This window comes from Vulpes lagopus, chromosome 9 (genome assembly GCF_018345385.1).
Source record: "Vulpes lagopus strain Blue_001 chromosome 9, ASM1834538v1, whole genome shotgun sequence".
Taxonomy (NCBI): Eukaryota; Metazoa; Chordata; class Mammalia; order Carnivora; family Canidae; genus Vulpes; species Vulpes lagopus.
In genome coordinates this window covers 57,794,928-57,811,648 of record NC_054832.1, presented here as the reverse complement: position 1 = coordinate 57,811,648, position 16,721 = coordinate 57,794,928, and the positions used below count along the sequence as shown (strand labels likewise).

At 37.9% G+C, this 16,721-nt stretch overlaps 1 protein-coding gene across 4 annotated transcripts in view; it reads right to left on the bottom strand.

Moving 5' to 3' along the window:
* Nucleotides 1-333: 333 nt before the first annotated feature.
* Nucleotides 334-16,721, bottom strand: part of JPH1 (junctophilin 1) — an 84,784-nt gene continuing 68,396 nt past the window's right edge. Inside the window, exons 4-6 of one of the 4 annotated variants that reach the window (XM_041769368.1) lie at nucleotides 9,241-9,890; nucleotides 2,814-2,909; nucleotides 334-2,639 (exon numbers count right to left, since the gene is read on the bottom strand). In XM_041769368.1, coding sequence (XP_041625302.1) covers nucleotides 2,829-2,909; nucleotides 9,241-9,890 — 731 coding nt within the window. In that variant the 3' untranslated portion in view covers nucleotides 334-2,639; nucleotides 2,814-2,828. The remainder of the gene's footprint in view (nucleotides 2,640-2,813; nucleotides 2,910-9,240; nucleotides 9,891-16,721) is intronic. The other 3 variants (XM_041769370.1, XM_041769369.1, XM_041769371.1) reach the window with 3 other exon arrangements.

Here is a 16,721-nt window from a genome sequence, read left to right as displayed (position 1 = left end):
TGAGCATCTTGCACCCCGTTTCTTTTTTTAATTTTTAAAATTTTTAAAACTTATTTATGATAGTTACACACAGAGAGAGAGGGGCAGAGACATAGGCAGAGGGAGAAGCAGGCTCCATGCACCGGGAGCCCGAAGTGGGATTCAATCCTCGGTCTCCAGGATCGCACCCTGGGCCAAAGGCAGGCGCCAAACCGCTGCGCCACCCAGGGATCCCTTGCACCCCATTTCTATTGTCAAGTTTTCAGCAGATCTTTCAATACAACCACCAACCCAAAAATTCCACATAACTCAAGACAGTAATTTACTCACAAAGGAAACACACCTGCAACTTTATTAATAACCAACTTTTTTTTTTATTAGAGCGGATACAGTTGTGAAAACTGTACATTATACATTTTGGTTTCAAGGATTATAAATAAAGGAACTCACAGGTAGGGAGTTCTTTTTCACAGCAAGAAACTTTAAATAAACAAGGTCATGTTTTATTAAGTACATTGGCAGACTTCATGTGCTGTCCAAAATGTAGAGTACAGTATAACAACCCATTAGAAAGAGCCTTTCATGTAAAATACAGCTGTGCACATTTTAGAAAAATACCAACAATTTGAGCTTTGTTTTTTAAAAAAGCTTATAAATCATACATATATTTATAAATGGAACCAACATGCTCACTTTATAAACATATCCTTTAGTTATCTGTTACCCATTATTTCCAAAGCATTACACGTTTTAAATAAACACTTAATAAGATTATTTAATCTTATTTTATTTTTTTTTAAAAAATCTGCTTTCCCAGCATCAAGAGCTACAGGGTTAGGAAGGCGCAGTGAGAGTACTGAGACTGACACAGGAGCTTAAATGTTTCTTGGCTAAAAACGTACTTCCTAAATTTAAAAGTCAAAGCAAAATGTAAAAAATAAATAAATATACAAGTTGTAATTTTCATTTGCTCTCTTTCTGCTTTCTTCTTTATTCCATATTGGTCACACCCAGGATTCTCAACATATTGCACTTCTGCAAAAAACATCACTGGGTTACTACCCTGCAGATGACAAAGCATTCAGTCCACACCTGTGCTAACATGTGAATTGTCTCTTCTGCATTAAAAAGGTAGCAAATAAGGTAAAAAGAATCTGATTAAACCATGCAGATTGTGAAAATATTTAGGAATAGCTAGCTCCTTCTCCACAATGTAATGTCTTCGAGAAATTTAAGATACCTTTCCTCCCCTGATTTCTTTTTAAATAATTATTTTTATAAAGACCACGTAGTGTCTCTAAATAAGCATGCTTCTGAATAATAAAGATGAATTATAAAACAGCAAAAAAATCAGATTATGTCAGAATAACAAAGGACTGCAAAAGACAAATATTTAAATAAAAATGTCTAAGCCTTTAAAATGTGAAATAAAATTACGAAAGGACTTTGAAAAACACGAAAGGCGTAAAATCGAGAAGCAGAGGTTTAACAAAGCTTTACGCTCTACCTGAATGTATTCAACAAAAATTTAAGTTGGAGAAAAAAAAGAAAAGAGCAGTTATTAATAGCATCTTGCTTAACTTTCATGGGAATTAACATAGTCACTGACAAGATTTTATTTGGTTGTAAAGTACGTCAGCAATGAAACTGAATCCTTTAAACACCGATTACTGCAATCCATGCAACATTTTGACTACACTTCTTAGAATTCTGTTGTCCTTCAGCTTTTAAAATTTAGCACCTCTTAAGTGCATAAATAATTCATCTCAGTAATGTTAAAAATATTTAAAATTATTTCTTCGGAAGGTACGATGCCTTCACATTGCTAAATTTTAAACAGCCTGTTACAGGTTTAGGAAGACTAAACGGCATGAAAAAAAAAAAAAAAGATGTATTGCTATCGAAATGAACACATCTTCTCTAGAGTGTTGTTGTTTCTTTTCCTTGAGATGCAACAAGTGTGTCTCATCCAGCCAGGACCACACGTTGTAGAGGACTCTACATCCTATTTCAATAAACAGCAAAAATGAACATAGTCGTGCACAAGCAAACGAAACGTTCTCTCCTGGAACGTTCCAGGAGATGTTTAGAGCAGCAGGTCATGGCATAAGACTGGTGAGTGATGCTGCTACCTATTTCTTCTAATGAGATAGGAGTGAATGCTGGAACCATGGCCACAGCAACACAGTCCTCCGACCGCATTCCTCGGGCAGTCGTTTGTTTCCCCAGCTCCCTACTAAAAACGTCAGATGGTAAAATAGTAAGGCAGCTGTTGACTTCCATCAAAAAAAAAAAAAAAATGCAGCTCCATACATTTCCAGTTTAGTCACTCTCTGCTAGGACAGATGGAGTAGCCAATGCCAAGAACTTCGCCGGATGGGGCTGCTTCAGCAGATTTTAAAAAAGAATGATTATTAAGTTTTGCTCTCCGACACGGCTGCTTGCTTCAGCTCCCAGAGGACCCCAAAGCCACAAAGCATTCCCAGGGGAACTGAACAGGTCCTCTGGCTGAATTTTCCAAGTGTCATCTCTTTCGCGATCCCATCCTAATTCCAAGCCTCCTTCCCTGAGTCTGAGTCTGACTGGGGTGTGCCATTTAAAGGGCTGATGATGCCACGGCAGAGAACTGTGCGCTAACACCGCTAGTTGTCATGACTTCACTGAAGGGTCAAAACAGTTACATCATTAAGTAACTATGTTGAATCACATTCAGGCACAGCCAAAATTTAAAGTGAAGGACAATATGCAGTTGTTAAAAAAATAGATATAAATTCGAATACGGGAAAAGAATGTTATATGCGGTGATTTTATGTAGAAATTAAGGCTATTCTTACCTGTCCTAATTCCAATCAAGTTAGAAAGTGAACAAAAAGAATGGCCAACCCGATATTCAACAGCATGACGAGGACAATCATGACTGAATTGGGGCCCTGGAAATGAAACAGAACAAAAGGGGCATAATGTTTCCATGTTAATATCAATACTCAAACTAGCTCATAAAATCAATTACCAGAAATATTAAAAAACTCAACCCCGCTGCAGTAAATAAAGCAAGAACAAATGACAGCAGCTCCAAAAGGTATAAACTAAAAATAGCAATGCCATATTTAGATGGAGCCGTCTCCGCACTTTCACTACGAAATGAATCCAGTCTTGATTAAGTCTAAAAGAAAAAAAAAAAAAAGACTTACAAATAATCTAGTTCATTCATCTCAAAACTTCTGACAACAGTCCAGGTGAGGGTTTGCCACAATGGGATTAGGGACTAGTGGAAGGTGGACAGGTACTGTTTGTGAAGATGTAATTTAGGTGAGAAAGAATTTTCTCCTCAGGAAGGCAGTTAGAATAAGAGTAAGAATAAAATCTTTAGGGTATGAGGCCTCTCAGGAAAAATGTAGGACTCTTGCTTTTCCTGGTCATAGTTTTGGACACCACCCCATCCTTAAAAATTGCCAGTGGGGAGTTGAACACTTGCAGAAATTATTTTATAGGTCTAATTCTTTGCTTTTTTGCTCACAGCTACAACATGCCAGAAATCAAGTTCTTTTTAAAGATTTTATTTATTTATTAGAGAAAGAGAGAGATAGCGCGAGAGAGCATGAGGAGGGGAGGCGGAGGGAGAGGGAGAAGCAGGCTCCCCACTGAGCAGGGAGCCCATTGTGGGGCTCGATCCCAGCACCCCGGGATCATGACCTGAGCTGAAGGCAGGTGCTTTACCGATTGAGCCACACAGGTGCCCCAGTCAAGGTCTATTTAATAAACAACAGAATCCTATTTTGATAAATATGGCTGTGATAAATACCAGCAACCCAAGGTACCCAAACTTTGTTTAAACAAAAACCCACCTTATGACCTGTCTTTTCAGAGCTGCTCATGCTTGGCCGTCTTTATTAGAGACATGATCTTGGTATTTACTATTAAAATAGTGTATTAAGTAGTATTAAATGTGTTTTAAATTGGCCCTATGAGGTGGGTGGGGTAGTATTTTAACTGTTATTTTACAGATGAGGAAACAGTTTTACTATATTTGAGTATCTAATGAGGCTACATTGAAACAGGGTAACCAAGTCCTTGAATGTGGTATTGGTGTGATTTTTGTTGTGGGGGAGGTAAGGAGGACTGGAATTGTAATTGGTCTAGTGCTCACGTTGCAAGGTATAGAGCCTGGGTCATATCCTTATAGAGATTTCCTCCCCAGATGGGGTCACAACTTCTCTGGCAGAGGTCAGGACTCCCCAGCCATTGTCTATCCTAACACTTCACACTTTGTGACTTCTTGTTAGTTTCCATCTTTCCCTTAGACTAAGTTCCGTAGTGGCGGGAGCTGTGCTTTGCTCACCACCATGCACCTGCACATACGGGTTGCCCAGTCCATCCAGGTTTTCATTATGAACACCTACTATCTCATCTGTACTTTTCCAGGTGCTGTGGATGTGGTTGTTGACCTTATTAATTCACCGCCTTAAATGAAGAACACAGTGATTAGTAAAAATCAGAGTGGGGGAGAAAAGGAAGTAAAAATGGGTATCCTTGAGATAGGGACTACGAGGAAGAAGTAAAGCCCTAGTCCCTAAACCCCAAGTAAATGAGAGGAAAAAGCACAATTAGAGGGTAGGTGTCTTGCCCAAGGTTACTCACCCAGTTTAAACAAATTACAGAACTAAAATTAAACTTTGTCTACTTCAGAGCTGCTGTTTTTCCCCCTACATCCTTGTTATAGCCACAGGACTTAGTTTAAATATAATAATTTCTAATCAAGTTCTTGAAAACGGCATTTTCATCTCTATCCTCTGATTTCATTGCAGCAGAAAACCATCAAATCTTGATATGACCAATTATTCTTTTATAATAGTTGCATTCTAAGTTACTAGGAGGGTCCTGATCTATGTAACTCTTCAATAATAATTAAATTAAAATGCATAGTACAGGAAATTCTTATAACTCAGAAAATAATTGAAATAATCTTTCAACGTCATAACTCAGCATGGAGATTAAAGAAATGCTCTTACTACCACAAATTTTGATTAGAGTTTTCTCATGAATATGTTCAGAAATTTGGATTCACTTAACTCTTTAGGTCAGTGGATTTAATTCATAATTCCTTTCTCACATGAAAGATGAGGAAAAGTATATGGGCTCAGAACACCACAATGTAGAATTTTAGTGTCTTGGTCCTTTGGACCAAGGAAAAGTAGAACAACAAAGAAAGTGCATTCAGTGAATCTAACTTCAAAAGTCTAAGGTATGTCTGGACCTTAAACTCTTATTTCATAAATCCTTATAAGGTTCCATGAATTTATCTAACTTTTTGAATTAGCATTTTTGGATGAATGACATATTTATATACACAAATATATGTAAATATATGTAAATAAGTATACATATATAACACAGAAACATATATTTATCCAACTAGTACAACTCCATTTATAAAGCTATTTTTAAAGATGACTCAGTGAAGATGAGGGTAAGGCAGCAAAAGAAAGTTCAAACAGCAACCAGGTGATAAATAAATTCTGGGATGCTATGTTTAATAGGCAGATATGAAGACGTGACCTCTGTGTTCTTCAGATACCTAGGCTGGGCACAGGGTGGGGAAAGCTTTAAGGTGAAGTCTCATAAACATGACTGTGGTAGCCAGTTGTGGCTTAAAATAGCAAAATGAAAAAAAAAATCAGTCTTGCTTTTCAAGACTGACTGAGACAGGTGTAATAAAAGAGGCTGCAGCAGGGCAAAGTGCAAGTCTTGATTGGAAGAACTTTGAGACAGAAAATAATAAAGTGTGGGAAGTCAAAATATGGAAAGAAGTTCTAACTCAAGAAATTTAGCTTTTTTTTTCTTCAAAAGACTATTACTCATTTAAAACTGTGAGGAATCTTCTGAAGGGTTACTGTAGTTTGTTAAATCTAAAACTTCTCTAAAAACATGAACAAAATTCAGTATTAATAGCCAAATTTATATATATTCATTGTTTGTAGGGTGTTAGTATGTGTACATGGTTCAAAAGGGTGTGACATGGATGCTTGGGTGGCTCAGTCGGTTAAGTGTCTGCCTTTAGCTCAGGTCATGATCTCAGGGTCCTGGGATGGAGCCCTGCTTTGGGGGCTCTCTGCTCAGTGGGGAGCCTGTTTCTCCCTCTGCTCTTTCCCCCTGCTCATGCTCTCTCAAATAAAATCTTAACACCCACCCCCCTCCCCCACATGACAGGGATGTCTTGTTTTACAATTCAAAAGAAAGGTAAGTTTCAAAATAGACTTGGAGGAGAGTAATGGCTAAGAAAAAGTGCAGGCAGTTCTCAGAAGAAGTCAAGATTCCTAATGAGAAGACCCCTTGCTAGTCTGCTTGATAAGGCTGTAATGTCTCTTCTGGCTCCTACCCAACTTGCCATGTTGCAAAAAATGTTGGTACCACATGGAATGTGTTTCCATGAAACATCAGTCTGTGTGCAACCATGGCTCATCCGAGTCACATTTCTTGAGAAGCATTGTAGAGTAATCTGTGGCATAGCCTCCTGTCTCTTACCACTCACACTCGAGTGTTAGCTTGTGTCTCAGAAGATTTTCTGTATTTCTAGGAGATCAATACCCAGGGTGATCCTGAGGATGGGTCAAATCTATTGGAATATTTATGAACTAGTTTATGCTTCAACTACTACAGTACAATAGCCATTGCCTTTTGAGCACTTACTATGTGCCATGCACTGTGCTAAGAACCGGGTAAGTAGTAACTCATTTAATTTTCCAAACAACCCTATGATATAGGCAGTGATGAGGAAAACTACTCACGGAGCAGTTAGGAAACTTGCCTGAGGTCACATGACTGAGAAGCAACACAACTGGGATTTGAACCTAGGAAGTCTGGGACCAGAGTCCACACCCGTAGCCTCCAGCCTATCCTGTCTCAGTCAATAAGCTGGTGACTAAAATTCCAGGTCCCGGGGTACTCAACCACCCTAGAAATGACGAATCTGACTCATACTAGATCTCTTGTTCACAAAGAACACCGCTTCACTGTGGTTTGCCCTCCAGGGTGTGCTTTCCTGTGACTACTCCTACGAATTTTCAAGTTATTTATAAACTTCTAACTTATACAGTGTCTATCTTAAAACTGTATGCAGTACTCTTTCGTTTTAAAGGTGGTTCATTAACTACCTTTATGATGATCTTATCACTTCTAAACTGTCAAGTAAACAGTCGTCAGGAGTGCGAAAGGCAGCTTTCTGTTATTATCAGGAAAAAAAGGTTAATTGTTAAAATCTTCACATGAAGGTGCCAAGCCAATCTTGACTTCTGGTTCCCGGCATGCAGAGTGCTAGGTTTTCTTTCTTTTGGGGTATAGAAGATCCCTAGAGATCAACCTACCAGGCTGGAGGATGCTTGGCTACCTCCAAGAATCAGACAATTCTGCACATAAATAAGATACTTCTTCTAAACAAGGAGGCTATGAATTTATCAAACATTAGTAACATTTCATATAAAGGGTCATTCACCACCTCTTACGGAGTTCTAGAAGTCAACTGAACCCCACTACTGGGTATGCCCAAGATAGAAACTATATGGCCTTGCATTGTTTGAATTTCACCCTTGTAAATCAGGCAAGCTAATAATAATCGACTTAGTCTGTCTTAAAAACCATTTATCCCCATGCAGGATGATTCTCAAGAAGTTGATCTGATTAATCGAATTATATTTAGATGATAAACCTAAGAAACACCAAATGTAAGTTAATAAAAAAGATGAACTTAAATTATTTAACATTGTTACTATTTATTTATTTATTTATTTATTTATTTATTTATTTATTTTTTTTTTACATTGTTACTATTTAATTGTGAACAGTGTAACTCTGTTAAAATGGACAAAAGAAAAAAAAACCTAGTTGTATTACATTCTTGTTCATCAGTTTATAATCCACACCTTTATGCAAATGACTCAGAAATTACTAGTAAATATTGGGTCAGCTGTGGCTTTTCCTAAGCTACATTTAACATGCTACACCACTGTTCCAAAAAGTTTATAAATTCTATAGAATTTGATAAAGTATGAATTCCATATATCATTCAACAAATCTCTACATGCTCATCAAATGACACAATTACATACAGCTTTCTGGTTGAATACTTAAAAATGTTAGATTCTCAAGACTAATTGATAATAAAACTAGCATTTACCAGAAAACTAACATTTTAGAAGCATTTAAACACTGAGAAGTTAGAAGACCAAAGTGATTTTAAATAGTTGGAAAAAAAAAAAGAAAATGTTCTAGTGGCAAAGCCTGACTAATTAAGTAAAATCCAAACTAAATATTTAGGGGAATAATTCACAACAGCTAGAAAAGATACTCTTTTGTCTAAAGATGCTGACTGGAGTATTTTTCCTTCTCCTTCACTTTTAGTCTATTTCTTTAGGTCTGAAGGGTGTCTCTTACAGGCACACAGACATAGATAGGTCTTTTTTTTCTATCTACTCCTTTATTCTATGTCTGTTGTGAGGATCAAAAGCAGGACTAAGAACATAGCAAATGGTGATGGAATCCTCTTCCCAGCTAGGGCTCTGAGAGGGGGTGTCCATTCTCAGGGCCCATGATTCCTTTCTAGCCAATCGGAGGACTGAGCTGTAGTTACGGACTATGTGTTCACGTTCCTCCAAGATTCGTATGCTGAAACCCTAATCCCCAATGTCATGGTATTTGGAAGGGGGCCTTTTGGGAGGTGGGCCCTGGGTCATGAGGGGTGGAGCCCTCATGATGGGATTAGTGCCCTTATAAGAGACCTGAGAGAGCTTGCTCTTCCTCTCTGCCATGTGAGGGAACAGCAAGAAGGTCTATGAGCCAGGAATTGGGTTCTTACCAGACATCAAGTCTGTGGTGCCTTGATCTTGGGCCTCCCCAGCCTCCAGAATTTTAAGAAATAAATAAGAAATTTTGTTGTTTAAGCCACCCCGTTTATGGCATCTTTGTTATAGCAGTCTGAACTAAGCTACCACAAAACTTACCAAGAAGTGTGAGTCAAGGCTTGCTAACATATGATGCGAACAAGCTGGCTACCTGAATGATGTCTAAGGTGGGTGGCTGAGCGAACAGGGAGGACTTTCTACCTGGGGAGCTCTTTGCTGTCCCAGGATACAAATGTGCTAACCTCTATTCTACACAGAGTTCATCATTAGGACTTCAGCTAGAGAAGCTGTCATCAAGATGTAAGTCACCCTGTGCTGCTACCTCAAAGAATCAAAAGGAAGAAAAAACACATCTTGCACAACTTACTGAATTGGCTTCTTTTTCCAAAGAAGGGCATGAATCGTTGCTTGCTGGATTCTTTGGTATAGCAAGTTCAGACTTCTTAGCTTTTGGCTCAGCTTTGCTTTCTTTGGCAACTGGTTTTGTCACAGATTTAGGGGGACTCCACTTGTTGGGTGATGGCTTGTGCACCAGCGCTGAGGAAGACTGGCTTGATCCTTCGTCTTCCTCCATGTCTTCTGGAGGGTGCTGGGGGGCGTTCAGTTTCACATAGTAGCCGTGGTACTGAGAATGCAGTTCCCCGTTACTGGGGTTGGGGATGTGGTGGCGGCCAGAGTACTTGGACGTGGGCACCATGGCTCCCACCTCCTTCGTGGGAGCCTTTGACATCAAAGGCTTATTGACGATGGCTGTCACGTGCTCATCAGCCACACTCCGTTTGTCTTGGTTGAGTCTTGCCCCTGAGCTGGGGTTCTGCTTCTTCGTGGGTTTTGGGGAGGAGGGCTGGGGAGAGTGGCTTTGTTTGGGACTTGCTTCAGGAGACCTGGGGGGTGTCGTGCCTTTGCGATAAAAATGAGGAGATTCCTTTGGTGTAGGTGGCTTTTCTGGTACTTTTTCTTCTGGATTTTCTTTAGCATCTACACCTTCCTGAAATCTCTGTTTGATATAATCTGGGCCTGGGGAAAAAATTGACAACAGAAGAGAAGCTAATAAAAATAAGGCATAAAGGCTGTTCCTTCTGGCTATCTATATGCATTTTTGCTACGTCAGATTAGCCATTCCTCTTTTTTTTTTTTCTTTAAAAATATTGACAAGGCTTGGATTAAACATGCGCACACTTCATTTCCCAGGGAAAAGATTATTTGCAGAAAAACTTAATATTTACCAGTATTCCTACTATTTTGATAGCCATAAAGGTCAAACAGTTCTGACTTCCTAATAATTGCAACATTCCTACCTGCTTGCAGAACACTGAGGTGAAATTCACGTTGATGAAGCACTGGATAACACCATATGTAATCTGCATATTTAAATTATCCAGCATAACTAAAACACAAAGTATATACTCAAGCTGACTCTCATATGTTTAGTATATTGAAATATTTAAATTATTTAATAAATTAACATTTAACAGAACATCTGTGTAAGAACAGAATCTGCAGATGACATTTGTAATGCTATTTCATCAGAGGATCATTTACTTTTCATTTCTTTTAAATATTTCATTTATTTATTTGAGAGCCAGAGCATGAGGGGGGAGGGGCAGAGGGCAAGCAGACTTCCTACTGAGCAAGGAGCCTGACATGGGGCTCAATCCCAGGACCCCAGGATCATGATTGAAGCTCAAGACAGTTACTTATTAATCCACTGAGCTAGCCAGGCACCCCATCAAAGGATCCTTTAAACTTCCTGGAGTCCTTTCACAGCATGGATCCATTTCACTATTTTCTGTAAGCAAAGACATGACAAGGCAGTTGTTCTAGACACTCTAGTCTTAGGATTTTTTTCTGAATATTTCAGGATTGTTTATAACAATCATGTTATTCTTTTAAATGGAAAAATTTGTACTTAAAGAAATGGACCCTGGGTGCCTGAGTGGTTCAATCATTTGAGCATCTGCCTTCAGCTCAGGCCATGATCCCAGGGTCCTGGGATTGAGCCCTACAATGAGGTCCCTGCTTTCTCTCTCTTCCTATGTCTGCTGCTACCTCTGCTTGTGCTCTCTGTCAAATAAATAAATAAAATATTTAAAAAAAAAATAAAGGACCTTGGTATAAGTGTTGCTATCAAGTGTTTTTTTTTTTTTTTTCATTAGCAGGGAGTATCTTTTCCTACCTCTTCATTTTCAGTCTATCTCTTAAGTGAGTCTCTTATAGGCATATAGATCTTTTCCTACCTCTTCATTTTCAGTCTATCTCTTTAGTTCTTAAGTGAGTCTCTTATAGGCATATAGATACAGGTAGGTCTTGTTTTCTATCCATCCTTTCTCACTCTATGTCTTTTGAATGGAGCGTTTAGGCCATTTACATTTAAAGTAATTATTGACAGATATGTATTGTTACCCCAGTTTTTTTATAAATACATTAGTTCAGACAAAATAGATGTTAAGACAAAGACTGTAACAAGACACGAAGAAGGGCAATACATAATGATAAGAGGATATAACAATTGTAAAGATCTATGCATCCAGCACCGGAATATGTGAATACATAAAGCAAATATTAACAGATATTTGTCTTCTGCCTGGCTGATCTATCCATTGATGTAAGTGGGTGTTAAAGTCTCCTACTGTTACATTATTGTTATTTTCTCCCTTTAAAAGGGAGCAGTGTCTTTGAATGATACATTAGACTAGATGGATTTAACAGATGACATACAGAACATCCTATCCAAAACCAGAAGAATATACATTCTTTTCAAGTGCCCATGGTAGATTCTCTAGGCTAGATCACATGTTAGGCCACCAAACAAGTTTCAATAAATTTAAGAAGCCTGAGATCCTATTTTGCATCATTTCTGACCGCAATAGTGTGAAATGAGAAATCAATTATAAGAAAAAAACTAAAAAAAAACCCCATAAATGCAGAGACTAAACAATATGCTACTCAACAACCAAAAGTCAAAGAGGAAATAAAAAAAATACATGGAGACAACAAAAATAAACTCAAAATGATTCAAATCTTTGGGATGCAGCAGAAGCACTTCTAAGAGGGAAATTTACAGTAATAAATCTCAAACAATCCAACTTTATACGTAAAGGAACTACAAAAAAAGGAATAAAGCCCAATGTTTGACATTTAGCCAGACTCATTAAGAAAAACGAGGACAAAATAAAATCAGAAATAAAATAGCCAGCACCACAGAAATATGAAAGAGACTACTGCAAAACTTATCTGCCAAAAAATTGGATAACCTAGAAGAAATGGATAAATTCCTAAAAACAGACAGTCTTCTAAAACTCAATCAGGAAGAAACAGGAAATCTGAACATATCAATTACTAGTAATGAAATTGAATCGGCAATCAAAAAACTCCCAACAAAGTCTAGGACCAGATGGATTCACAGGTGAATTTTACTAAACATTTAAAGAAGATTTAAAACCTAATCTCCTCAAATTATTCCAAAAAATAGAAGAGGAGGTAAAAGTTCCACAGTTATTCTATAAGGCCAGCATTACCCTCATATCACAACCAGACAGACATTACAAAAAAATAACAGGCCAATAGCTCTGATGCACATAGATGCAAATTCCCAACAAAATATCAGCAAATCTCATTTAACAATACATGAAATGAATCATTAACCATGATCAACTGGGATTTATTCTGGGGATGCAAAGGATGGTTCAATGTTTGCAAATCAATCCATGTGATACACCACATTAACAAAACGAAGGATAAAAAATCATATTATCTCAATAGATGCAAAAAAAGCATTTAATAAAATCCATCATTTACTCATGATAAAAATTCTCAACAAAGTGAGTTTAGAGGGAACATACCTCAACATAAGAAAGGCCACATATGACAAGTGCATAGCTACTATCATATTCAGTGGTGGAAAACTAAGAGCTTTTCCTCTAACATCAGAAATAAGAGTGTCCACTCTTGCTACTTGTATTTAACATTGTTCTGGAAGTTCTAGCTGCAGCAATCAGACAAGAGAAAGAAATAAAGGCATACAAATTGGTAAGAAAAAGAAAAAAAAAAGGCATATAAATACCTACCATTTGCAACAAGATACTAATATAGAAAACCCTAGGGGCACCTGGGTGGCTTAGTCAGTTAAACGCCTGGCTCTTGGTTTTGGCTCAGGTTATGATCTCATGGGCTTTGCACTCACCAGGGAGTCTGCTTGTAGGGTCTCTCCCTCTGCCCCTCTCCTCACTCGCATGTGCTCTCTATAATTAATAAAATTTTTTTAAAAAGAGGAAAACCCTAAATACTCCACCAAAAAACTATTAGAACTAATTAATGAATTTGGAAGTTGCAGGATACAAAATTAACATATCGAAATCTGTTGTGTTTCTATACACTAATAATAAAGTAGCAGAAAGAAATTAGGAAAACAATCCCATTTATAACTGCACCAAAAACACTGATGAAAGAAACTGAAGATGACACAAATGGAAAGATATTCCATGCTCATGGATTGGAAGAATATTGTTAAAATGCCTATTCTATCCAAAGCAATCTACAGGGTCAATGCAATCCCTATTAAAAAATACCATGAGCCTTTTTCACAGACCTAGAACAAATAATCCTAAAATTGGTATGGAACTACAAAAGACCCTGAGCAGCCTTAAGAAAAACAAAGTTGAAGGTACCACAATCCCCGATTTCAAGATACACTATAAAGCTATAGTAAACCAAAATAGTATCATATTGGTACAAAAATAGATCAATGGAACAGAATAGAGAGCCCAGAAATAAATCTATGCTTATATGGTCAATAACTCTATGACAAAGGAGGCAAGAATATACAATAAGGAAAAGACAGTCCCTTGAGAAAACTAGACATCTACATGCAAAAGAATGAAAGTAGACCATTTTCTTAAACCATACACAAAAATAAAAATGGATTAAAGACCTAAATGTGAGACCTGAAACCATAAAGCTCCTAGAAGGAAACATGGACAATAATCTGTTTGACACCAGCCGTGGCACCATCGTAGGGGATGAAAGTTATAAATTTTCTAGCTATGTCTTCTCAGACAAGGGAAACAAAAGCAAAAATAAACCATTGGGACCACATCAAAATAAAAAGCTTTTGCAAAGAGAAAATCAACAAATCAAAAAGGCAACCTACTAAATGTGAGAAGATATGTCCAATAAGGGGTTAATGTCCAAAATCTTACGCAAGAACTAATGCAACTTAACACCAAAACCCCCACAATCTAATTGAAAAATAGGCAAAGGACCTGAAAAGACATTTCCCCAAAGACATACAGATGGCTCACAGACACATGAAAAAATGCTAAGCATCACTAATCATCAGGGAAATGCAAATAAAATCCACAATGATATCACTTTACATCCTCAAAAAATTAACAACAGAAATACCATATGATCCAGTATTCCACTATTGGGTATTTACCCAAAGAAAATGACAATACTAATTTGAACAGATCTTTGCATCCCTGTGTTTACTGCAGCATTATTTGCAATAACCAAGATATTAAAGCAACCGAGGTGTCCCTTGATGGATGAATGTATAAAAAAGATGTATATACACACAATGGAGTGTTATTCAGCAATGAAAAAGGAGATTTTTGCCATTTGTGGCAACATGGATGGACCTAGAGGGTATTACTCAAGTGAAATTAATCATATAAAGACAAATAAATACCACATGATTTCATTTATATGTGGAATCTAAAAAGCAAAACACACTAAAAGCAGGAACAGATTCATAAATACAGAGAATGGATGGTTGCCAGAGGGGAAGGGAGTGGTGGGATGAGCAAAATGGGTGAAGGTGATTGGAAGATACAAGCTTCCAGTTACAGAATAAGTGATGGGGATGAAAGGTATAACATAGGGAATATAGTCAATGATATTGTAATAGCATAGTATGGTGACAGATGGTCACTGTACTTGCGGTGAGCAAAGCCTAAATGTATAAATTTGTGGAATCACTATGCTATACACCTGAGACTAAAGTAACATCTGGTGGGGCAACTGGGTGGCTCAGTCAGTTAGGTGTCTGTCTGGCTCTTGAGTTTGGCTCAGGTCATGATCTGATCTCAGGGTTGTGAGACTGAGCCCTGTGCTGGGCTCCATGCTCAAGCAAGGAGTCTGCTTAAGATTCTCTCTCCCTCGGCCCCTCCCGCCCCTGCTCCCACTCTCTTTCTCTTACAAAACAAATAAACAAGTTTATTAATAAAGTAACATTTGGTGTGTCAACCATATTTTAATTAAAAAATTGTACTGAAATGTGGGAATTTTTGAAGGAGTAAAGAAAGAGTAAAGACTCAGACTATGCTGCACAAGATGGTACTGCCTTGAGAGTTTATAAAAGTCAGTGGTCCAGGCAGTGGAAATCCTGGGGCTGTCCAAGACAGCACTCCAAGGCAGCGCCTTCCCTGTAGGCACTTCACCTCTCAGCTCCTCCCCTATGAGCACATACTTCTTATGGCCACTGCTCAACCTATCAGCCACTTTCATCTCATGAGGTGAAGTCAAGGTCATACAGTACAGGTGGCCCTATTCTCTGCAAATGGGCAGGAGCCAACAATATCATCCTTAAGTATACAAGGAGAAACCACCCCACCAATTTGTTTACAGAAACTGGCATCTGTTCACTTTCCTCCCTGCCCCCTACTCCTACTCTTCAACCCAAACTCAGAAGATTTACAGAGAAGCTGAAGAACAATCATCCTTAATCGTTAAAATACACATGGCCTACTTATACTTTCGATTGCTCTTCTCTGGTGTTCTGAGTAGTTTTTATTGTTCTGAGACTGCTATTTAGATAAGGTATTTTCCAATTTAAAGCTTCACCAAAATCTTAGGAAGCAGGCATCATGTCAATTGACCAATGTGAAAACAGCTATTGTAGCTGAAAACCAAAAAGTCACACAGCTCCTGTGCATCCTTAAAATATGATGCAACGTATAATGTAATACTTTAAACAGAAAAATGAGAATTCCCAAAGACCCACAATTATACGTTATATTCAGGGCCCCAAACATAACAAACAGTATTATCCCATTTTTCATCCAAATAGGATAAGATCATGTGTCAACAATCGTGATTTCCTTTCTAAACTTGGTAAGCTCCCCCAAATTTGGCAATTTTCTTTGAAAGTATAAATTCTTGGCCTAGAGAAAGGTATCTCAGTGCACTGAAGAAAAAGGGGCACCTGAGAATCCTTCAAAAGGTGACTATTTTCCTGTTTCTAAATTCTCTCTTGATGCTGGGACCTGCACATACCACCAAGAGAAAGAAGTAGTAGCAGCAGCACCAGAAAGTGGTGTTCTTTCATCAACAGATGTGCCCCTCCTTTAAAAAGCCCATTAAGGTCATTTATACGGGTCTTTCATGGAGAAGAACCTCATGATTCCATGGCACATTTATTTATTTATTACAAAATCTCTCCACCTCTCCTGTGAGATAAGGGCTAATATCTGATACAGTCTGATGCAGTGTGTTCCTTATGTATTTTTCCTCTTAACCCTTCTAGCCAAAATTTCGTCAGAGTTGGTTGATTTTATTTGTACTTCACTGCTATTCAATTTTACAGCATTACTGGAATACAGAAATTACAACATACTTTTAATGCCTTCAATCTAAGGGGTAGGAACAAAAGTTATTTTTGCTAACCTAAAGATAAAGGCACATTAAAAACTAATATTTAACTTAATTACCAGGACAGAAAAGAGCAGGGGAAAATGGACTCTGACAAACATGATTGGTTATACATTCTTAAAGTTGTGAGGAAAAGATACAGTCACTGAACCATGAGAAATAAAGCCCACATGCTTCATTTTGAAAATGTGAGACCAT